General features: G+C 44.3%; 1 protein-coding gene across 1 annotated transcript in view; it reads left to right on the top strand.

Moving 5' to 3' along the window:
- Positions 1-20752, top strand: part of CRADD (CASP2 and RIPK1 domain containing adaptor with death domain) — an 85829-nt gene extending 65077 nt beyond the window's left edge. The window contains exon 3 of the mRNA XM_054223195.1: positions 16000-20752. Coding sequence (XP_054079170.1) covers positions 16000-16295 — 296 coding nt within the window. The 3' untranslated portion in view covers positions 16296-20752. The remainder of the gene's footprint in view (positions 1-15999) is intronic.
- Positions 20753-25388: the final 4636 nt, after the last annotated feature.

Here is a 25388-nt window from a genome sequence, read left to right as displayed (position 1 = left end):
CTTTCCTCCCTCCTTCCCGAACATGTGGAGGCAGCGGGGATTAACACCGGGGCTGCACGAAGCCAACTGGCAGCAGGAAAGCATCACAAGCTGTGCATCCACGCTGGGCTACGGGGTTTGATTTATACAGCCGAAACCCTGAAAAGAGGTTTGCAAAGATACAATTCAAGAGGAAAAATTCAAGCTGACCTCTTGCCACACTTAAGGCTGGGATCTGTGCTAAACGAAACAGAGGTACCAGCTCCCTGCTACCTTCCACACCAAATGCCAGTATTAACTGGACACTTATTTAGGAAATTTCAAATAAAAAAATGGTTTCTGAACCACACTGAAAAAAAAAAAAAAACACCCAGAAAAAAATTTCTGTCTTGGTGGAAAATTTTTGTGTTTTTTTTTCCAACAGAAGCTGAGGGAATCATTATTCTCCCTGTCACTCTCCTTCCTGCTTGAAAAAGTGGGCGGGGAAGGAGAGAAAAAGCTGGAGAAGAAAAAACCAAATTCATTCTTTAAAAGTAGGAGGGGAGTTTTGTTACGGAAAAACTTGCAACATACCTTTGACACAGGCAAGTCCACCCATCCGGTGGGAGGGCTGCGTGCCTGCCCGGCGTGGGTTAGGAGACAAACCAGTTGCCTTTCTGTGATGGAGGGACACAGTGGTAGTGCCCTGCCCCAGCTCCAGGGTCCTCCAGCAGCCGCAGCACAAGGCAGAGAGGAGAAGAGAGATGGAGGAGATGGCCGACAGCGGGAATAGGCTAAGTCAATGCTAAGCGTGAGAGACCAGAAGGAATCCATGCTGTGAACTGTCTGGGAAAATCTCTCGCTTCATGTAAATGCAGACATCGGCATTTAACTCAAAGGTGTTTTTTTCCAGATTAAACCCAATGCCTTAAAGTCCACGTGAAGCAACTGGCAGAATAGAGGTGAGGTCCAGACGTTGGAGGATGCTTTGGTAAGCAGTGACAGTGGATCAGCTACGGTCTTGTGTAGCTTTTCATGAATTTTCAAGAAATGGTCATGGCAGCACCTGCATGCACAGCGAGCACAGATGGGAGAGGTTTTCAGATACTTTCGTGAGTTACCTGCGGTCACTGGATGGCTGGCAACAGACAGGGCAAAACTTCACTTAAAGTCTCCATCTTAAACGCATGGGAGCTCCTCTGTGCAGAGCCTTCCTAGCTCCATGGGTCAAAAGCTTCAGGAGGATCTGCTCTGTACAGAGCCCCGCGGTCAGAGCCCCAGCCTCGTCCCAAGCACACGTGTGCGTATTTGTCTCCAGTAACATTTCAGCCTTTCTGGCTCAAATAGCTGCTGGCCCCTTTGGTTGTCTGCTCCCTCTGGTTATCAGTACCTCAGTGGATTTCCAAATTCCAATATGCTCGATTCCATACCTGAGATCGTTTGGGACAATTTATTACCTACACTTCTGGAACCTGGTAAATTAGGTTCTCTGTTTAGAACTGCAGAGCTCCATCAGCAGCTGACGATGGGCACCTTTCGAAGCAGTGGTCATGAGCTGGGAATCCAGCATGGATGAGCTGCTGGGCTGTTGTCTCCTCTAGTGCTTTTCCTTTTGGACCTGCGCTCTTTGGAGTTATTTGAGCATAATCATGGCAACCTCTGTGTACATAAACTAATACATGCAAAGCCCTTTTTCACAAGCCACGCCTGAGATGATTGCAAACTCTCCAGTGCAGCATCTCTCCTCCCTACATGTTTGTATTTAACACAACAAGGCCAGTCTCACGGGGAGTTTCCAGACAGTACAGTGTGGCAGCCATAAAATACAGTAGTTCAGATATAAGAAAGGCTGGGAGGCTGTTGGTTCAGAGTTCCTGGAAAGCCTGGGATGGTGTACAAATGAGGTAATATCTAAAACATCTTCAAATATGTTTCTAAAGCAAATGTTGCACAATTAAATTAAGGCTTCAGAGGAATAAAAAGTAGAGGCAGATTTGTTTTTCTGTCGAATAGGACAAGTGTGTCATATTTAATGATTCCCATAGAAAAATGTGGACTTCAAAATTAAAGCCATAGCCATGTTGTCAGTGTAACAAAGTGTACCGGATCGGGACATACAGAGCTGGAGACAGTTGCATAAAACCTGAGGAGTTCTCACCATCTCTTTCTAGTAGAGTTTTGTCTTTTCTTAGGCTTTCTCTTTTGGTCTAATATGTGAATTCATGCAGTAATTATATTTTTTCTCAGGGTCAGAGACTGAGAAGCAGAAGAGCTGTGCTGCAGATTGCTTCAGCTGCCTCCTGCTGTCCCTGCATGTAGCTCTGATCTTATTTGATAGATATTCTCAAGCTGTGTTTCTTAATGAAACTGTCTTTAAAATAGCAGTCCATGGGTTTACAGAACTACAAATTTTTTGCAGTTGTGAATCTGATTTTTTTTTATATCCGATTTTATATGTTGTTTGAAATTACTCCATTAAGCTTATGTTCAGCTGTTCCAAACATACTGTTCCCTGTAAAAGGTGTGCTCCTGCCATACTTACAGACACAGACGTCTTTCATTGACCGATTTCTCTAATTGCATGTGGAAATAATTGCATGACACAAAGAACAGTATTAAAAATCACTTCTGCTTTCTTTGCTTGGTTTACAGAAGGGGTCTCTTGAGTCGCTTTGTCGAATGCTTTGGACCTGGGTTGTTTAAAAAGGACTAGTGGCTTCTTGTGGTGATCCAGGGATTCTTGTCCTGAGTCTGACAATCCACCTGCATGGACTGTGCAGGTGTGTCCTGGAAGCATTGAGGCTTTTCACAGTTTTCAGCTTGACTGCTCCCATGCACTTGGCAATTTTGGAGGTAAACACTTTCACAAATCTTTAAATTCCAAGATGCCTTGAGCAAGGACTTCTCATGGGTTGCCTAAAGTTCTCAAACAATTCAGGTACAATATAAATATCACTAAATAATGGCTAGTAAATAATGTATCTTGAAAAGCCTGAGTCATAGCAGTACGTTCATGTTCTTGTCAACCTCTTTCGAGTAAACAAGCCCTCATTTTCAATCTACAGAACTGAATAAAGATATTTAAATAGTTCAGTCTTGTGGCTTTAGGACGCAACTCCTAGGCTGTATAACAGACTTGGAAAGCTGGCATCTCCCAAAATGAGGGAAAACCAAAGTGTTGCAGCCAAGTTTTCGTCTGTCTTCTGCACTTGAACTTGTGAACTTGCGCATGAACCCTCCGTGCCTGTCATTATCATATTTACACACACTGAAGTGCAAGTGGAAGGTCAGGTTAGGTAGCTGGGCACTGTCTGTGTGGTTCATACCCAGCAAGGCTGCGTTTGCATACGCTGATGTGGTACGGCGCGTTTCCGCGGGTGGAAATTCGAGGCCGCTTTCGCAGAATGTGTTAACCTCGCATCGCCAGATCGTTCGGCTCTGCTCTGAGGAGCACAACACTCAAAATCAGTTAACGCATTGAACATGAAGCTCAAAATATTTAGCCCTGTCTAACACCGAAGTCAATTAGAAGGTTCATTGCAGGGTATGTTTGATTTCTTTACTAAAGTCAACCAACGCACAGCAGTTACATCTGAAGAAGGAAGGAAGAGAAAGATGTTGATGTTTACAGTTCTGGCACTAAAGTTTTCAGCATTATAAAAAAACCAACCTGGTCTCTTTGTTTACGACTTTGTAGAACTGAAAAGATGTTTGCTTAAGGGAAAAAAAATATCCTGTCTTAAGATTGCTTTTCCATTGTTACCTCCAGGAGGTAGCTGTGATATCAGGAACAGTTGTCGAGGAAATAACAGCCCTTCTCTCTTGTTCATAGCAGGATTTCGGATTTGTCTGCCCCAGGGACACAAGCATCATTTGTATTTCTGCATCTCTGGGACAGAACAGATCTGTCTAGTTTTTTGTTTTGCCTTTTGGTTTTGTTTCAGTCTCACTTATGTTAGGCATAGCTGTGTAAAAATCCCAAACCAAGTAAAACAAATCTTTTATGGTCTGTCTGATCTTCCAGCCTTTTCATTTCTGATGTTAAAACATTTTTATTTCTGATTTGCTATGTATGAAAGCCAAAATGACTGAAATTTCAATTCTGGATCAAAATCTGGCAGCTGGTAGACTACAAAACTGTGAGGGAAAACATTGTTCTGTATGCATGAGACATGAAAACGAATTGTTTAAGCAAAAGATTTTTTCAGATGTTTAGGTTTTGCGTATGAATTGTCCCACTAATACTAGCATAAATCTTTGACAAACGCTGTAAGTAATATAAATGTTTGCTAATAGCTTGTTTGTTTTCCAACTTGCTTCAGTTGCTTTGGCAAACTACTATTCCTGAGTGAGTAAAAGAGTAATTGGGTCTGCAGCACCTTCAAGTGCGTGGCTGCAGCTGTGAGTCACCTCATGACTTTCAGGAGTGTCTTGGGGTCCGTCATGGCGGTGGCGGGTCAGCACGGGGTGTCACCTGCGAAAAGCCGTGTCACAGGGCAGCCACGAGCCACGCCAGCGAGCACATGGCGCGGGATACTGCGTCAGTGCTGACTCGGAGGGGAAAGGAGCACTCATCAAACCCCTGGCAATGTAAAGTGCTCTGTGAATTAGGACCTCTGTTTATGAAGTGACTTCGCCCATGCTCCCGTTCTCATCCTTTTTTGCTCACAGGGTGGTGTGACAGTTCCCTGACATGAATTGGTGGAAATGAAGTCTAAAAGGGGATGAGTTTGACTTGTAGATGTCTAAGACTCTCATCTTTTTTTATTAAGGATTTGAAAATGTTTGTTTATTTATTTACTTATTTATGCACACAGACAAATATAATCTCACATTTGCTTTACAGATAATTAAAAGTCCTGTGACTGTGACCTTCTAAAATTACTGCCCTATCAGTCAGCTAAAGTTGCTTTCAGACAGTACGGGTCTGTCAAACCAGCCTTGAGATTCCAAATCAATTTCTTTCAGATCTTCAAGCGACTTGGCACTTGAGAGGGCTGGTTGCGATGCTAAGCCTCCCACTCCCGCTGGAAATTCAGAGAAGCAGATGATGCCACCTGAAGCTCTCCTTCCTGACACCTATGGAAAGTCCCGTCTTCTGACTCAGGCTGTTGAATCGCAGGCTTGGCAAGCTGGGCGTAGCGACCGGCTGTGGCTGGGCAGTGTATTTTAGTACCAGTACCTGTTTTTTTCCTGTGGATTTTGAAATGTCGAAAAGTCTACTACATTTCGTAAGCCTTTAAGGCACTGACACAAGAAAAGGAGGAAAAAAAAGAAAGCAAGAGGGGTCTAGGTCTGTGTTGCTTATGGCATTTTGTGAAGCCTTTTGCACCTGCACAAAATGTCTGTAAAGAGACACTAAACAACCACGTTGCATTTTGTTTACTTGCTTTGCATGGGTGTAAATGATTAAATAAAATGCCAAGCAGTGGAAGATTCAGCATAATGATTGTACTGTTTTAGCTTGCTCTGCATGGCTTGTTCTATTAATATATGTTTGTGGTCAGGAAGGAACGCAGTCTCACTTCGCTAAAATCTGAAACTCGGTAAAGCATAATATGTGCAGTATTAATTTTGGTTTGACACCTGCCAGGCAAAGATCCTCACCAGCCAAAGGCATTCTTCTCAACCGAGCTCCATCTGTTGTGCAGATCTTCGGTTCTGATATTTCTAACTACTCGAGCCAAAGGAAAAAGAAGAGCCAACTTGAAGGGAAAAAAAAAAAATCTCTAGGAGGAATGAACAGTTTTATCAAGGCTAAATATAATGGCTTGTTGTCATACTTGGTTTAAGTCCTGTAAGGGAAACATGTGCGATTAGTTGCGTTGTATAAGAAAACAGTCCTTTATACTGGCAGTATGATTTTTGTTGTTGCGTGAAAGGAACATCGATAGCTAAAGTCCAAGCACATGATTTTATTGTTGAAATGCTGCAGCCTTTAGAAAGATTTCTCGGTAGAAAAGTTGCTAGTGAAAAATTTACTCACTTATTGTACTCAGCAGATAAAAAGCCCAAGGAGTCGGCCGTGATTCTTGCACGCAGAGGAGCAGTAGGATTAACACTTGCCTCAGCTCTTTGAAAGACAGCTTAGGCTATTTGAAATAAGCATTCAAGTAGCATCTGTCGAAAGAAGCTAACTTCCAGTCCCCTGACAAAAGTTGCATAGATGAGTTTGTCACCTAGCTGAGAAAATAATCATTAATTGCTCCAATTGTCTTTGTTCTGCACTTGAAGTGGGTGAATTACCCTGTCAGAGCTGTCCTGCCCACCCGGGTAAACATTTGCCTCCTATGAAACCGTGAGAAATCTACTGCAAATATGAATGTGCTTTACGATTATCATCCGCTGATTGTTAATTATTATTTGTGATAGCGTGGAGAAGAAACTTTACTTGAAGGAAATGTTGGCTTTGTGTGCTTCAGACCAATAATTAATGGTTGAAAGTGTCATGAGTATTATCAAACTCCATTGAATTCACTAAGAACTGCAGAGCATTCAAAAGTGTATAGAAATCCACAGGCATACTTCAGAATTTGATTTTTTCACCATTATTTCTAGAGTTGACTCTTGCTGCAACTGCCAGCATGTAAACTGCAGACTCTCACCTCTCCTCTCTCAGGCAATCAAGGTAGCACCTGGCTTCCAAAAAGCGGTCATACGTCTTCTTTCCATTTAACTTTTCAAGTTGTATTTGTTCATTTGGGGAAAAAAAAAAAATCTTTGGCCGAGCTCTGAACGCTCAGTATCTCTATTTCAGCAGTTCTTCCAAATGATTCCTAAAAGCTCAGGTATTCCTCAGAACCTCCCAACTGAGTAAAAATTTTTTTTCTTCATTAGTGTAATGCTGCATGCTGAACCTGTTCATGCATTCATAGCAAAGGTATCACCGCAAGGATGCCAGTCTTAGCTGTGGCTTCAGTGCTGATGCATATAGCTTATTTACTTATAGCAATATAGAAACCTATAGGAAATATTAAGCTAATTTCACTTCCATTTCAGGGCCTACATCAGCATCAAGTGCTGCTAAAAGTAAAAAAGTATAAAAATACAGTATCATTAAGACTAATCCTGTCTGTAACGTAGGGTATTCCTGCTTGAAAAGAGAACAGTTATTATAGTGTGTTGTGTTTGTGTTTTCTTTGCATAGGTATTCTTTTCTTTGCATGCATCTGCAGTCGCCGCTTTATTTATGAAATTAATTATTTGAATTCATGGTATGCAACAGCAGAGAAATACTAGGCGGGATTGTATTGAATTTTTTGCATGGGAAACAGATTAAAATCCACGCTATTAACTGCTGAAACTTCCTCCCTGCTCTTCCCAATAAAATACAAATGAAAAAGTGAAAATCCAATTTCTTTCAACTCCTTAAATCCAGGGATTGCTCCCTACAGCTTGAAAAGGATGAAAACTTAAGACAGCATGAATTTATTTAGGGACTTCTCTGTCAATCTGTTTAACGTGGATTAATACTGAAGGCCATCAGTATAGCAGAGATCTGTGGTACAAAACCTGTAAAACAGATTAAAAAAAAAGTTCAGGAAAACTGCATAGCTACTGGAACTGAATAGTGGGAATACAGTTGAAAACTTTTATCACGAGATCTGAATGTTGATGTTTCAGGTTTTAGCAGTCTGCTGCCACATCCGCAGCTACTAGGCAGTCATTAGCAAGTGATAAAGAATATACAAATTAGCTGCTGGTATTGAGCCAAAATAGAAACATCTGCGTTCTTGAATTGCCTGTAGATTTAAAAAATTTTGTGCTGTCTTTTTTTGCCTGCCCTAATACCCAAAATGTATTTAATGTCACAAAGCGTGATGCTTTAGAGCTCGCACAGGAGAAGAGATTGCCAACAAATGAAGATACGTGTACTTTTTAATTACACCGGTGATGCTGAGTCCCAGCAAGCCTTTGGCAGGAAGGAGTTGAATGTGGTACCATGGGTGGATTTTGCGTCACTTGAGGCAGACTGTTTGAAGTTGCCATAGATTTGATTATCATGGGATCATGGCCACAATTTATCCTGCAAGCTGGCTGTCATAGGATTAGATTCCAATTTATTTAAAATAAGACAGAGAACTTCCTGTCTTTTAATACAAGTCTTAAAAAAACAGCACGATGCGGAGGAATGCAGCCAGTCTTAAAAATTTATTCATATTTGCTTTCATTTTGATTAGTGCCTTTCATAATTTAATTACAAGACATGGAAATGTAAATTACCATGATAGAAGTATGCTTACGAGTATGTGTTTTATGATCATTAATTGACAGATTGGTTTTATTCATACACATTCTGTATATTAATGACTGTTTGCATTCATCAGATCAGAAATTATCAAGGTACGAAAACTTTACAATCCTGCATTTGTGAAGCATAACTGCGGCATATACTCAGACGAACATAAAATTCTCTGTCAAATTTGTTTTACTGTAACGTGGTCAGTTGAAAAAAATGTGCTGCTTTCTAAACCCTTGTTTTAGGTGTTTTTCTTTTAATGTGCTTATGGTACAGAGTCCAGTCTGCAGTTTTGTCTGGGAATTTAGTCTGGGAAATTAACCAAGATTTGATTCTGATGGCATCAGAGAAGATAGTATTTATTCTTAGGAAGGTAACGGGGCCTGTTGTTCCTACAAAGGTGCAGTTTTCCCATTCCCGGGATTTCCCTGTGCTGAGTCAGCTCTATGGGGGGAAGAAGCAGAAGTTCCCAAGCAGAAATCAGAGATCAGCACATGCTTGGCAGCCATCGTTAAATGGTGTCCTCCGATAGCCTCAAATGGGATGAAGGAGGTGGGCAGCTCTTTGGTAGTGAGCAGAAGCCTACAGAGGAGGCAACCAACATGGATAAGTGGAACAGCTCCCACAGTCTTCCGCCTCGCAGCTACCCATGTAACTCACCACTCACATTTGTCAGGAGAGACAGAGAAACAGCTATGTACGTGCTGAAAGTGGGAGAAGGCTCTACATCTCCAAGATATTGTAATCTTCTTGTGTAAGTTATTTTAATCTGACTGTATTAACTTTATATATGGAAAGATCTATCTATAATGGGGTCAGCTATCTGTCTTCAAGTAGTACAGGATTTACAGTTCAATTTTTTCTCGCTTCTTGGTCGAGCGCTTTTTGAAACCCATCAACACCAGGAGGAGGACCTGGTGGCTTTTCAATGGGCTGCGTGATCCATGCTGTTTGCAGATGTATAGAAAAGATACATATAAGGTGATGCATAGAAGAGAAGTATTTTTCCATGTTCCCTGGAGCATGATTATTTGGAGCTGTTGCAAAACACTAATGTTCCCTTCCCAGCCTTTGAATCAGTCTGGTGTTTAATTAGCAACAACGACAACAAGAAAAAAAAGAAACACATAAATTATATAGCAGGGGTTGGTTTCTAGGTAGTCTCTTCTACTTTTTTCACCAATTAGCGATTTGAACTTGCTTCTTGTGTTTAAACAGGCCCCGAATCAGCCCCTTCTAAAGGGTCTTCTAAAGTTCACAGCAATGAAATAACCTTATAATGCTCCATGATCATTTTTAACTTGCACAGGAGGGAGTAAGCGCTGCATTCTCCATGCAGGCCTGCCAAGTATCTTACATCCAGCGTGATACTTTCTCATCTGGCACTCCAGTCATTCATTGCCACAGGCTGGCTTAGAGCTCATGAATTTGGATGCGCTGTAGGAAGAGGACAGGCATTTGCCTGCAGTTCCACCTGTTCAGACAGGGTTGGGAGAGAACAGCTGAAAAAGAAAGCAGAGGAGCAGCCGTACACTGTCACCTCCTATCCCCTTTTCTAACAAATTGAGCTAAGCCACCCCCTGCTGTTACCCAGCACCATTTGTTTATTCGACCCTTCTCTCCAGGACCTCCACCGTGATCTGGTCTTTGACTTCAGTGACCTACAGCCCCCACTGGGATCCCTCAAAATGCTTACTCTCTGCTTTCCCTTCCATCCAGCATCTCTGGTGGCTCAAGGGGGGGCTGCGGCTCTCAGAAGTCTCCGATCTCTCCATTAGTGGGAGCACTGCATACTTACCTTCCAATTCAGGTTGTGCAACCCCACCTCATTGCTCTTGAAAGCCTGTCCCAACCTGATCCGCCAAGTGTTGTTCTGCTGCTTGACCCACTTCTACCGAGGTGCTCAGGCCAAGGGGATTTCACTTTAAAGCAAATATTACCTGGTTGTGTGCAAGTTGTGTTTGCTATTGTGACATGCAGTCATTAAATAATTTCTGGAACATCGCACAGCTGCCAAAACACACAGCACACAGTCTGGCAACCATGACCATGCCCGTTCAGTGCCCGCTGCTGGGTCTGTGGCTCAGGTTTGTGGAACAAGTGCACTGTGCTCTGAGGGGGCAGGAGGGAAGCAGAGCCTGACGCTAGATTCTCTATTATATATGTTGGCCTTTAGCTGAAGTGCCCCAAATGTCACTGGCTGCTGGCATGGTAGCCACGATGACTCTGTGGAGCTTCAAAGTCCCTTTTAGCCTAATTTCCTATAGTAACCACGGCTGTGTGCTCCTCTGCTGCGGGCCGTTGTGTGTATTCATGTACCCCTAGTAGCTTCTGAACCTGTTGTCCAACTTCAAGAAGCCTGCCTAGTTGCTGTTGTGGAAAGGAGCAATTTCATGATGTCTTGCGAATTGGTAAGCAGCTGGAGGAGAGACGTCCTGAAGCACGAGTCAGCTGTAGAACTCGCACCTGGGGGAAACAAGGCTTCTTCGGTTTGCTGCTTGTGGAACTGCTTGATCTAACTTTAGCACTTCTCAGGGAAGAACTGTACTCCAGATGCCAGGAAAGATGATTAAAGAGGACTCTGAAATGCTTGCTTTGAACTCTTCAGAAATTATGAACAGGATCTGGTAAGAGGGTCAAGTGAACAACAGTGACTTGAGTCCAGATCACTGAAGGACTCTGTACACCTATCAGTAGGAGATGCTGAGGCCAGATGCATGCCTAAGCAACTACTCCTTTTTACAGTCTCATTCCAGCTATGCAGGGTCTGAAGCCCAAAATCACCTACCTGTTTCCGATGTGATTATATAAAAATTAGAGCATTTGCCTAGCACTGTTTCTGCCAAGGGCTCTTGCATTCAATTTTGCTCTGTTTCAGCACACCCCTTGATTCCCGGGAGAGTTTTCTCTCCACCAGGCTCCATTCTAGAGGCTGGGAAGCGTTCTTGGCCCTTCCCAGGGAAATCTTTATATTTTTTGCTGGAATGATTTATCAGGAGAAAAGGAATTAAGAGGAGCATGACTGTGCGCCTCAGCGTTAGGATGTACAGCTCAGAGAGACCTGGATTCCCATCTCTGCTTCCAGGGCTGCTTCTGTCTTCTTATCCACTGAGTATGTACATGGTCATTTAAATGGATAAAATACAGAGGCAGCACTGGAAGCTGAGACCAGTCCCCAGAACATCCTTTCCCAAGGGACAGATTTATTATGTAGTTATTAGATAAGAGGTGGGCCATTGTATCCCTGGCTCCCCAGCTGTCTCCTGAACTGCCTGTGGAGTTGTCCTTGCAGGATTTGGCAGCAGCTGATTGAGACTTTTTCAGCATTTTGGATTCAGGTACATCATTTCCATCAAAGTCCTTTTTACACAGCAAAGAGCAAAAGCTAAATAGTTGGTTTTGTGTTGCATCATGTAAAAATGTGTTGACTGCATAAGGGAGAAGACTCCCTGAAACTCCCAACAGATGCTTTTGGTTTGTGTGTCTCTACACATTTTTGTTGTGCAGAGAAGTCATACTTACATGGAGGGGGATCCTTTAGACAAAACCGTAAGGCACTTTGGGCTGTCAGCAGTCTGGAGGAATCAGCTGGGTAGTTTACAGATCACCCAAAAATGCCTCAGCACTTTTCGCTGCTGTGTCCTGTGTTGGAGCCAATCTCGCTTGCTCCCCACTGCATTCCAACAGCATGGAGAGCGGGAGGTCAGTTCCTCGATGCTGATAAAGATATTCCCATGGCACAAGACAGCCTAAGAGATGATCTCAGCTTTTTTTCATCACCTAGAGATGTCATGAGAAAGCAAAAGCAAAAAAAAAAAAAAGTCTTTAAGTGAGTCAAAGCCCATTTTCACTGGACTTTATCTTGCATCCTCCCACTTGTGCCAAGCGGGAGCTGGGGTGAGTTTATTTTCCATCCCCCTGTTTGTTGCAACATCTTCTTGGAGTCTCCTACTTCAGGCTGGAGAGGTCCTGAAGAAAAAGAAACGCAAAAGCGGCGACTGGCAGCCTTTGCCCCATATGTAGCTTTGGTATCTGGGTTACTCTGTTTTGTCTGGTGCATATCTGTGATACTGTCTATTTATATCCAGTTCTGTTTCCTGTCCACGCTCACCAGCTCCTGTCTCCTGGTCTGTGCAGTGGTCTGGAAGCACAGATGTACACACAGGCCAGAAGTTGTCAGCATCTCCTGTTTTTTTAACTGGGACAGCTAGGATGAAAGCTTAGGGTGGATGAGCTTCCTTGACCAGTGAGAGCTGGAGATGGGGAGAAGCGCATTCCCTTGTGCTGCAACTTTGAATAGAAGGAGCTGCAGGTCTTTCTCTGGGTCGGTTTAATCTCCAAAACCAAGATGGAGAGTGTCCTCCCCGCCGCTAACCTGGAGAAAGGGGATTTTCATGGTCCCAAGCGCCGTGCCAGCGCGCTGGCCGTCAGTCCCGGGAGAGCAGCTCTGCACCAGGCTGGCTCGCTCCCCAGCACAAAGCTGTCGGCTCCCCATTTCCTCAGGGACTTCGTGGCTTCAGCGTGAGCAGCGAGACTTCAGCCTCTAAATCTCCACAGCGTGTGGCCCTGGCACTTTGCGGTCTCGACCATGTCCCTAGCTGGACACGGTGTTTCACTTGGTGTCCTCGCTGGAGGTGGCAGCACCACAAATCGCCTTCTCCAAGGAAACCCTAAACACCCTCCAGTGGTGCCCCAAGCGCCGCTTCTTCCCCTTTCTGACAGTGCAGTGCTCGTTTTGCTAAGCTGAAGCATGTACCCGATGTAAGCATGGATGCCTCCACATCGGATCCACCTAAAGCAAGAAGAGCTTCACATTTTTTGCAAAATTGAGGTCACAGTCTCCACGACGTACCTTTCAAATGCAACTGGAGGATCTGCATAATTGAAACTTTTGCTCTAGTCTCATTACTTCCCTCAGGCAGTTCCTGACAAATGGAGATTATAAGTGAGGGTCTGTAGTAAACCTAACTAAAAAAAGGCATCTTTAATGTTTTTGCAAAGTGTTCAAAGAAGCTTGGGTGCTGAGCACAGAAAACACATTTCCCTTTTACCTGAAATGCCATTATGTTTATTAAATTAAGAGTGGCATTAATCCTAGAACATATCCAAATCTTTTTGTGATTTTGCATTTGTCATAACTAAAAGTTCTCACTAAATATTTCTCCATACCTCTAAATAATATCACCCATCATGTAATACTTGTCTCAGATTTTCCTCAGTGACTTTGTATCAGAGCTGAAAAAGAGCTATCACAGAAAATAAAATGGGACTAAAATAACAGTCCTTTGTATTAAATTTAACATTTGGCTTCTGTCCCAGGATTTTCCACATCCATATTAGAATCAGATGGTAGCGTAAGATGAAAAGATTTCCTGGATGGGTTTTATTCCTATTCTTATTAAAGGGCTGATAACAGGCTGAAGGCAAGATACTTGTTGTAGTAAAAAAATCTGCCTAGTATCAAAGGCTGGATGGACAAGCTGACATGTATTATTGTTAGGCCTCCCTGCTTGATCGCATTTCAGTATCATAAAATTATTCTGCTAGTGAGCATGAAGTATAAAAATTCCAGCGTGAGAGCAAAAAGCCCAGGCTGGCAGGTAGCGCTCCTTCGGGCACGCCGCTTTAGACTCAGTAAGACAATACAAGGATTTAATATCAAAAGGCAGTGTTGCCGACAGCACAGTGTAGCTATATTTAGTTTAAATTTTAGTTATTCTCAAGTATTTGCATTCACGAAAGGCATCCCCTTGTCCTGACTTACCTGTGGAGCTGGTGTCCCGTGGGATGTGACAGCGTAGCGCAGCCCCACCAGTATTGCTCAGCCTTTTTCAGGAGCCGTGCATCCTCTGCCCTGTCCCCGAACCAGCCACTTGCCCCGGCTTCCTTTGGCAATCTGGAGACAGAAAGATCAAAGGGACCTAAATACTCTTCAGAAAGCAATTTTCCCTTTACTCAAAGCAGCTTTGTATAGTACTTATGTATGATTGGGCTTAAATTGTACAAACGTTTCCAGGCTCTGGGTATTCTATGCAAAACCAATTACTTTTGATAAAATGAAGGAATGGTGCTTTCTAGTGTTGCTGTTCTGCTGTAGTGGAGACTGCGAGCATGATATTGGAGCTATAAATTAGATTTTGCAAAGCGGCTCTTCTGTAGGGAGTCTGCTGCTTCAGACCGACAGGCTATAATTAGCGTTTTCTTGGGGATATTTTTGCTCTGTTTTGATGCAGTATCTTCAGCAACAGAAGCAGAGCAGCAATTGCAGGGCTACATTGACCCTTCATTTCAGCTTGTGATCGCAAAGGGTATCGAAGAGCAAATATGCTTTATAGGTATCCTATGCTGCTTTTCTAAATATACCTTTTTAAAGCAACTGGTATGTGGCTTGAATTTACAGGCAGAGAATCATTTCACCAGCACTGGGTGTTTACAGTGTCGACGTCAACGTCTGAGCTTTTTCCCAGTGCTCCTTTTACAGTCAATGGAGAGAAATGTGCACGTTTAGGGGAGTAATTCATCTGATTATTTTAGGCATCTTCTTTCCAGTGAGATGGATTGTGTTCTAGAACGGTCTGTTTCTCTCCTAAGCGATAACTAATCCTAGTATAATTAGTTCAGAAGAGGCTATCTGTAGTTACGTGAGATGGATCCCGTACAGCATGTTTCTGAATAGCACTGTATTCTCTCACTGTTCTATTAACACTGTATCAATGCTTTTTTTTTTTTTTTTTTTAAATGATCAGATTACTGTAGGGCACACACAAAGGGATCACTTGTGTTTGTAAGAAATACTTGATTCGGTCCCTAAGAGGTTTTTACCGCTGATAATTACAGCTACCTTCATGCTTCCTGTGAAAGCTGGTTTGGTAGTCGTGTTGGTCCTGTCCTCCATGACTCAGGTACCACTTTGATGGCACCGAGCCATCTTCTCGGGTGAAGAATGCGCTCTGGGGCATGTTGGGTACTTGGGCAATACGAAGGGACATAGGGCAGAAATCTCTGAGACAACATGGGTCTTCCTTGCACTCTCCTCAGAACAGCCTCAAGGAGGCCAGGTGAGTGGGGCTGTAGGATATACATGCCTGTTTTCAGGAGTGTAACTACAACTGGGATGAGGGATAAGGAAGCATAATTTGTATTGGGGAACAGTGCTGATGCCCTGTTCATTTGGATTCCCCTGAACCGTGCTTATGGGTTCATTCAAATAGAAGAAAAGCCCCCAGAGCTGGTCTCCTCAAGATGAGTTTGCCGTGTATGACAGAGCACAAAGGGTAAGTAGCATCTTAGGAGACAGAAGAATTTCCTGTGAAGAGCCCTCAGCAAAAAATGGAGTACTACCTCGTAACTAAGGAATCAAAGTTATTTCTGAAGTATATAACCAGAGTCACAGGATAGGAGTAATAAGATGTTATTGGTCCCATATTTGTCATTAGTCACTATATCATACTGGTGCAAGCAGATTGATTTTCAGAGGGTGATGGCTGCTGGAAACGTGTTCCCCAAAATCTATAATTACTTTTGGAAGTCTTGGCTTTGGAGTAGAATTCTGGTATCTGGATTATTGACACACAAACCCTCAAGGCTCCCTAGTATGGTCCACAGAGCATTATTTTTCTTCTAATTAATATTCTGCTTGATTATGTAGTTAATTTTTCCATGTGAGTATGTATTCTGTTTCTTTAATTAATGAATTATTTCACCTCAGCTTTGCTTATTCCCTCTTTTGTCAAGGTCTTATGTTGGTGTTTACATCATTACCTAGTGAGATGTGTACGCATTTTCTTTCTCTTTTTTCACAGCTGTAACTGAAATCGCACCATGTATTTTGAAGACTTCACCAACAGATCAGCAGCTGAACAAGCTTGCGAGGAGACTGGGACCCGAATGGGAGCATATAGTTCTGTGCCTGGGTTTGTCCCATACTGACATCTATCGATGTAAAGTCAATCACCCTCACAACCTGCAGTCACAGATCGTAGCTGCATTTGTCCTGTGGAGACAGCGTTTGGGGAAAAAAGCCACAATCCAAAATCTCCAAGCCGGTCTGATGGCAGAAGAAGTGGATCCTTCTGTGATACAGTACATGCTGGAGTGAACTTTGCTATTGATTGTGAGCTTTCAAGTAATTTGTTAAATTAATTAGAGGATTCACTGAAATGTATACTGAAGATCTGACACCTCAAACTGGAAAAAAATGGGGTTGGGAAGTGTGGTTTTATTAAGCTTAAACATTCCAGTTTTCTGTGGCATCTCGTGACTTGTAATTCTTTTCATGCCAGATTAATTTTTAGCAGGCATTAAAAAATGGATCACTCTTTCCTGTTCGCTTTTGTACTATTCCAGTGGGGATATAGGGTGACACTTACAGTCCTTGCAAGCAGGAGGCCCTGCAGTGAGTTCAGCGAGGTTTCTGGTTTCATTGCGGGAGCAACACTTGGTTTAACCTATTTTCTGGACTATGTAGGAGCCTTTTTTACTGCTGTTCCATGCTAGTTCCCTGATATCCCAGCAAGAAATGAGAATAATCACTGTTACTAATTTAACAATTTTACAACGGTTATTGCAGGTGGCTAATTTCACATTTATAAAAGTTTTAGCACCTACGGTTTCTTGCTAGGATAGATGGCTGCCACCTTAGTCTGCCTTTGAAATTGGCCCTAAGTGGAAGTAACTGGAACCTAGTGTGCCTGTGAGGCTTTTTCCAGTTATTATTTAATGCGTTTCTGCAAGGAGACAGGCAGTGTGCACATATGCCATCTCTTAGCATAGCATGGGTGGGGAGTTCTTAGTAAGACACATGGTTTAAAAGTGACTAGAAGATAGGCAGGAGATGGCAAACAGAGCAAGAAGGGGCATAAAAAATGAGACAACTTCTAAGTTGTCCGTGTTTGTCTCTGCTGATAAACTGGGAGACAATCAGGTGCCTGCTGAGTCTTTATACTATGTTCTGGATCCAGGCAATCTTGTTTCACAGGAGTTTTACTCTTAGGCTGAGTGTCATAGGCACCTTTCTCTGACCACCGCGTGCCCAACGGGGTACTGAAGCTTGCAGGTCTTTGCTGGTCAAGATGAACTCCCCACTCCTCTCCTTCCAGCTTGTGCCATCCACCAGGCTCGTTTGCGTTCTGCCAGCTTTTCTGCACCTAATGGGGGCAGCTTCGACACTCCCGTCCCTAGTTCTTTGCCAGCTGTAATCGTACCACCAGTGATGATTAGATTTTATCCAGAAGAATGGTAAAGCTTGGGCTTTTCTCCTCCTCCCCTCCTGGCAGGGAGTTTTTCTTCCTGCTGGAAGAAACCACTGAGGTTTTTGCTGATCAGGTAAGTGGGGATCAGTCCACAGGGTACGCATCCAAAGGCAATGGAAGTGACCAGCTGCTCTCTGAGGCCTGCTGATAAGAGGCAGAATGCATTTTAATTCTCCCTGGGCAGTTTGCTGTACAGTAAACGAGGAACAAAGTTTGGATGCAGGGTTTCCTGCATCCAAGGTCTATTTATGAGCAAGTTCTGGTAGACTCTTTCATCTGCAGAGTCTTTGCCAAGTTACTTCCCATCCTACACGATCTGCCCCGTATAATTTAACAGCTTAACAGCCTTGTCAGAAGTCTTTATTGGAGCATGAATGAACTTTACTGCCTTTTTTTTTTTTTTTTTTTTTTTTTAAGTCTTCCTGTGCCCAGCTTTTGGAAGACGTCTGGGAAATTAGGAAAGACAAAGAGATTTTAAGGACACGCTGTCTGCCTTGTTTTTAAGAAGCATGGAAACAGAAAACATATCCTGGCAGTATCAGCTCCTACAGGTCCCAGAGCAGTCTGATGGTATTTTGGTTTTAATCTTCTGCATACAGTTCTGACCTTCAGTAAATCATGATCCTGTTATACCTCACTCAGATCTTAACTAATCATATCCTGTTATGGCTACTTACAGGGTTTAAGGCTATCAACAAGTCCCAAATAAACAATGTAAATAAGTTTAGGCCTTGGGATTTATTTATTTTTCTGTTTCATGATGCTTTAATGCCAGCGTATTCCTTTTTGGTTGAAAATCATCCTAGAGGTGGTGTACAGGCATTTGGCAAATTGAGATGAGCGTGGCCCAGCACGGGGAGTGTGATGAGGACTCTGAAGCAATTCTGCCCGTGAGACGAGCAGGAGCATGGTCTGCGTGTTAGGGAAGAGGGGAAAAGCAGTGTCCCTGGCAGCAGTTTGGAGGAACAAAAGCTAGAGATGGAAGAAACTACTGAAATCACGTAGAGGAAGAAGCTGTCTCCCGGTCATATAAATGTAAGTAGCTTACCTTGTTCTGAGCTGGCATGGACCAAGTCTTAATACAGACTGGTCTGCAAAGGAGACATCCCCAGTTAACCCAGCCTGAAGGCAGTGCTCCGGGAAGGCAACTAGTCTGGATGGTAGAGCAGTGTAATGGGCAGACTCACAGGGCCCTAGTACCACCTTCTTTGCATGAACTTTGTATTTCATGTCCCTGATTTGTTAGACCAATGTCAGGTTATCCATAACTAATATATTTAGAGCATTTTTAATGATTAAGAAAACAGCCTGGAGTAGGTGTGAAGTCTCATGCCAAAGAAGCCTTCCTTGCAAGCCAGGTATCCTTCTGTGTATCTACTAGGGGCCACTGGAAACCTGATGGGGCACTATCTCATCAGGTAGTTTCCCCACAGTCTTTAAACTGGGCTTTAGGTGGGCTGAATCCTGCATCCCGGCAGTGGTACCGAAGTGACAGGAGCCATGGCTGAGCAAGGAATTTAAAACCTGGCCTCTTGTATTGTAGAACAAAGCACTTAATTCATAATTTATAGTTACTTTCACATTCCCAGGCCCTAAATTAATGCTGTAATACTTGAGTTGCAAATACTGAAGGGAGAGGTTTACTTATTTTATGAGGCTGTTTCCATTGCTGTTATTTTTAAATTCATGGAAATGTTCCTATTAGACTCTTCAGTTTTATTAAAGCTTGTTTTTGCACCACACAAATGCAGGGACACATTTAACTTGACAGTAGTATTCCTTTAACCCAGTGGATTTTTCCGTTCACTTAAAAATATTTTTCTTCTGTATGTAATGCTTTATTTTGCACAAGGATGCAATTAAGACAATTTAATTCTTCAAATGTATAGCAAGGCCTCTCTTTCTCTCTTAGGACAGCCAAAAGGTCTTAAAATGTTTATTCTTCTCTGGCTAATTTGGGAGCAAATGTTATTTATTTACATCTCACTCATGGACAAGGCTGGGACTTCAGTATTGTTCAGGAGTGAGGCAACTCAGGGAGTGAATTTCCCCATCTCTCCCTTCGCCTCAACTGCCTTGCGCCACCAGTTTGGGTGACGACAAGGGGCTTGCGCAGGGGTTCCTGTGCCCCCAGGACTGGTGCATGGGACAGGCTGAGAGCTGGGGGCAGCCCCCCCAGCAAGGACTCGTCCCTCTTCCACCGCTCATTGCTTACCTTGAGTGGCCACTCCAGGCTTCCGGCTAGTGCGTGGGCTCAGGGACAAAGGCTAGGCAGCAGCAACTGTTCTCTGGTGTGTTTGGGTTTCTTAACTGATGTTGAAAAAGCCTTTCTAGTAAAAATGGTATTATGGCTATCTACTTACCTATGGCAGTGTTTAGGAGCCCTGAGAGAGGAAAGCGTAAAGGTGGCCCCTGTTGGACCTTCCACTGAAATGGATGGCTTAACTTCTGTTCCTTGGAAAAAGTAGTTGTTGATTCTCTTCCTTGGTCTGTGAAGGACACTTTGAGATCCCATGTAACTTTCCTAAGTGGTAAGCAGGCTTTATAAAAGCTGTTTTGTACTCTGCAAGTACAGGTGGACTCTTCGCATAGCAACAGGCGAGATCTAAGAGCACTGCTTCCCACCTGTATAAAGTAGCATGGATGATCACAAAGGAGGGATCTCCTCAGGGCAGAACCATGTCAAGGAGGCTTTATGCTGCATTGAACGGTAGTTGGACTGTAGAGTAAAATGAAAATGCAGTCGTCTTTGAGCCGCTTCTCCCAGATGATGTGGGGGAAATTTCCATCTTGAGTCATATGTTATGGCAGTCATTGATCGATGGAATAAAACATTTTGCAAAAGGCTGGAAAAATAAACAAAGTCATATTATATTCACAGAACATAATGGGCACACTCATCTGATGCTAAATGCGGTCATGCTGCCAGTTTTGTTTCTTATTGGCAATAAAAACAGTCTCTGAGAGCTAATCTGTTTATAAACTTCCGTATTCTCCATGGCCATAGGCTGATGTCAAGGCATAGAAGAAGTAGAGATGAAGTAAAAGCTTTCTGTATTTATAATGAATATTGAAAAGCTTTGTCCAAATTTCCTTAAATGAAAAGAATTTTGATTTCCAAGGTGTCTTTCTATTGCCTGATAAATAGATCTAAAAATAAAACCACTGATTTGCCTTTTCTTTGGCCTTAATACAGTGCCTTTTTTTAACTGATTTCCTGAGAAAAAATGAACATTTGCCGGAAAAGGAAATAATCTTTCAAAATATCTTTCCAGACTAAAAAAAAGAAGTGTGCGTTTTAGCAGAACTCACTTCTGAACCTAGCATTTCAGTTGCAAAAAGAGATGACTTGGCAATTTCCCTTTGAAGCTGTTGGGGAGAGCTGGATGATCAATAGACCTGATCGGGGTGCAGGAAGACTCCCGGCACTCCTGCAGCAGTGACTGCACTAACACGTCTGCACGTGTTACAGATACCATTTCTGACACTGACGTCTGGTCCAAGCCCCAACAGCAAAGAGGCAAAAAAGTGCGCTTTGGATTAGGCCTTCTTTAATTGGAACCTGCTGAAGCGTGGTACTTTTACTACCTCCCTTTGAAAAGCAGTCTTTATGGATTTGGGGCAATAAAAAGAAAAGGGGTTTTTTTTGTGGGTGTAGCAAGCAGTCTAGGTTATGGGGTCCTCTTTTCACTGCCTCAAGTGCTACTTTGCACTATTCACTTCAAAGTAAGCGTCATAAGAAAGGAAAAAGAACAGAGGAGTGGAGCCATTCAGCAAAGGATATCGGTATGTTTCCAAAACCGAGAACGTTTGGAGTACTGGAATGTGAATAATCGCCTAAGAGGTGGGATTTGATGGCTCAGGAGATTGTTAATAGATTCATGGAGTTTTCCACCTCGAGATCAAGGATCCAAACCCACACTGACCCAAAAGAAATGTAACCTAGTGGCAGCTTGTGCAAAATGAACTATGCATTTTCTTTCTTCTTTCTTTAGGACTTTCATTTCTGACCTACGCAGCACCAGCCCTTGCTATCAGATTTAGAAAAGGGCATAGAGGATTAAATGAGCCAAGTGCCTGACCTGCCCTCTGCCCAGAAGAGGGACAAACCCATTAGACCCTGGGAGGGCAAAGTAGGCAACGTGAATTGCCACAGCCGGTGTTAGTGTTCACATGGTGCATGCAGAGAGGCCATCAGCTTCCCGAGATGTCACCCAGACCTCCTCCACACCGACAGCAAGCTCCTTCACAGAGAGGACACACAGGGACCTCCGTAACAACTCCTTGCAGCATATGCTCAAAAGCTGTTTTCACTTGTTGCTTAGTTATTGCTCTCCTGTGAGTGCTGTCATAGCCCTTCCTGATAAATGTGTGTCTAGGCATAATATTTAACTGCCCAAAGTCCCATTTCTGCATGACAGAGTCTCTTCCCATGAACGGGTTCAGGGCAGGGTAGGACAACACCTTAGCTGGGAGCGCTGCCCACGGGCAGATCCCATCAGTAGTGTTTCTAGTTGAAGATACGTTTCCAGAGGCAGAGTTGTTTTCTGATTAACAATGCCTTTTTTTTTTTTTTCTTTAAATTCAGAGCTGACCCAGCACTTGCTTCCTGGTTTGAGTTCTGTGGTGGCAGAGTGAGTTTTGCCCCCGGGATCAGGATGCTTGTGCATGGCCATTCCGTAGCTGTAAGTCAGCCTGCCCCACGGCACACAGCTCAGGCGCGGGCCTCAAAAGTAGCCATTCTGACTTCCAAAATATGCGAACTCTTCTAGCACCTGCGACATCTGCATGTTGCTGTTCACTGTGATTTCAATCCTTAGCTATTTTATTTTTACTGTCTCTAATCTTCTGTCTTTGCACCGTTAATTTTGGATTGTCCTGAAGGATATTGCAAACCGGAGCAGGGGTATTTTTATGCGCGCACGCTGAGCACTGTTCCCTGGGAAGCAGACACACGCAAACTCTTACACTCCGTTGATGATCGTTTTGATTTTTTAGTTATCCTTTCTCTGCGGGGAGGGTGATGCGTCCCCGCTCCCAACCCTGTGAACACCTGGAAGGGGCTGGGAGTGTTCCCACTTGGCTGAGGCTGGTCGGGATGAGCCCACAACCACATTCGCCTTTGTTGCACTTTAACAGGAATGGCACAGTCGTTGCCCTTGAAAGCCCAAAGGGCACCCAACAGCCCTGTAAAATAAAGGATATAAAGACATACTAACAGGAAAATAAAACTTTCAATTATCTGGGCAGGCATACCTCAGTGATACCGCCGTTTATGAGGTAATTTTATTTTTATGGACACATTTGCTAGGCTTTATTTAAATAAGAAAGCAATTGAATAACTAGAGCTTGTGGAGACTGCTGATAAGGATCCGTCTTTTGGGTTATTAAACAAACTGCATAGCAAGTGTTCAATTATTCTTCAAAATGCTTAAGCAACACCTTTTGTTCAGATTCCCATCTAGAATTACCTCCCAGTAAGTTGCCTCCCAGTAATTTCCAAGAAGCAGTGTGCGATCAGCACACACCCCTGTTCCGGATAATAAGGGCTTCTGAGAAAAAGTCTCAGCATTAACAAACAAGCCACACAGGGACCTGGAAAATCAAGCCTTCTGAAGGAATTTTACTTGCCTCGCACTGGGCTCGCTGTGCCATCAGGTCTGATGTCTGCATGCGAAATGAGCCTCAATAATTACATATTTTTCCTCTCCATTGCTGGTCCTGACTTTGCAACATTTGAGAAACCACTTCAGGCTGCAACTTGTAGAGCGAATGCAGACTTCTGATGAGCAGAGTTTGACGAAGGTATAGCGAGCCTGAGATTGTTTACTTAATGCACGCCTGGGGTTTGCTGTCCGAGCAAGTGGCCATCGCAGGGCGAGCAGGGTGGAGCACAGAAAGCTCTGCAGAGCAGAGGGAGCTCTGAGGAGCGTGGCCGTGCTTCTCAGCCATGGCGCAAAGCGTGACAACACGGCTCTTGAGGAGGCAACCAGAAGTTTTCCTTCTTGTGATACGCACACGTTTTCTCACCCAGCACCAAGTATTTGGGTCTCACAGAACTCGGAAAAAAAAAAACCAAAACCCCCTGAAACTAGCTATCTAAAGCAAGAGTCACATCCTAGAAGCAAGCAAGAGTAATAGCAAAGATCTGAAGAAAACTAGACTGGAAACAACGCCCCGAGTCTTGATGACCAGCCTGTTGTGAATTTGAGGATTGTGATTGTTCTGTTTCCGTGGGCTCTGTGTCATGGGTTGTGGGCTTCTCCGCTTCCATGCCAGCTCGGGGCTCCGGTGAGTCAGCCCCCAGGCGCCTGGTAAAGACAGGGAATAGCAAACAGATCAGAGAGGAACACGGATGCTTGAGCATGTGGAGGACAAAAATAAAGGGACTGGGAGAGGAGAGAATGAGCTCCGGAGCTCCTTGAGGGCTCACTCCCAGCATCACCCCATCCTCAGCAGTGCCCCAGGTCCCTGTCCCTGCCATGAGGCTGCGTGCTGGGAGATGTGTCCTCTGACACCAGCAGATGCCAGAGCAGGTAGGCCTTTTCTTTCTCTTTTTTTTTCTTTTCCCAGGCAGACACAACCCAACACATCAGATTTCACCCTGAAATCCAGCCGACGGGCTGCCTCCAGGTTTAACATGCTTTCCTAGAAGGGACATTGCTCACAGGGCACGCGGCTGCGATTTCCAAAAGCTAATCCCACGAGGCGTGCATCCTGGCGAGGGGACAAACCATGAGCGACTGAAGCAAAGTCGTCACCCAAAAGAAGCGCCAGCAGGCACCTGGCCAAGCATGGCCGACAGCAAACACTTCTGGCCATGGCTGCTGCCCGCCCAGCGCCGCCCCGAGGGGCACGTGGCCACCACTGCCTCCCTGAATGGGGGACGTGAGCACCGGGCCAACCTCGGGACATGCACCGTGCCAGGCTGGATGATGAGCCCTCGCCACCCCATCCATGGCCTCCTGCTGGCTGTCGTGGCCTAGTTTTGGGACGTGTTTAACCACCTGAGCCATTGGGTGCAGCTTTCTTGGAGCTGGAAAGCCTCACGAGAATGTCAGGCTCCATCAGCTGGAGAAACCTGCCTTCTGCCTTCAACAAACTGGCAAATGAAATATCTGGTTCCTTGGGAACCGAAATAAGTCAACAGAAGCATCAGCTGCTCTCAAGTGTCTTGTCTTAGAAATGCAGGTTTCTTCTCTTCAGTGATATAAATAAAGCACCTTGATCAAGGAGAAGAGGAGTGGGTGAGCATTGGCCCAACGTGGAGGCCCAGACTCCTGTTGCTCCTCAGGATGCCCCTTTACTGTACCCATGCTCGTGGCTAGTTCTGCTCTGCCTGCCCCACCATGGGCATGCTCAGCATGGGCCCGCATGGACCCTCAGGGTGGACCATGGTGGCATGTTTTAGTCCATCTTGCTCCTTCTCACCATCCCCATGAGCAGAGACCTCCCTGCTGGAAGGCAAAGCTGTGCATGGTGCTATCACCCGCCCACTCCCATTTCCTGTCCACCCCACTGGGACGTGCTGGGCACAGGAGTCATCTGGGTGCCTTCCTAGAGGGACTTGAAGGTGGCCAGCTGCCAGGCCAGACCAACTGTGCAGGCAGCCTGGGCTTCGCTGATCTTAATGACATGGAAACTGGTGGCTGGGTGAGCTGTGCGAGTGCCCTGGAGCTCACAGGAGCACTGCTCCATACCCGAGTCACAGCGTGGGCATGGCCAGAGTAATGGTCCCCCCCGGTGTCCTGCTGATGAGCCCAGCAGAGATCCAGCAACGGCGAGTGTGGCCCGTTGAGTTGGAGCTACCCATGCAGTGGTGACTGCCACTTCCCCTGGCAAACAGCAGTGTTTTTCATTAAAAAGCCAGCATTTCTCAAATAGTGCCATTGTGTTCTCCTGTACTTGAGCACGTTGGCAAACCCTTATGTTTTTTAAGG

Source organism: Rissa tridactyla, chromosome 1 (genome assembly GCF_028500815.1).
Source record: "Rissa tridactyla isolate bRisTri1 chromosome 1, bRisTri1.patW.cur.20221130, whole genome shotgun sequence".
Lineage (NCBI taxonomy): Eukaryota > Metazoa > Chordata > Aves > Charadriiformes > Laridae > Rissa > Rissa tridactyla.
Note: the sequence above shows the minus strand (reverse complement) of the source record. Positions and strands in the feature narration are given on the sequence as shown.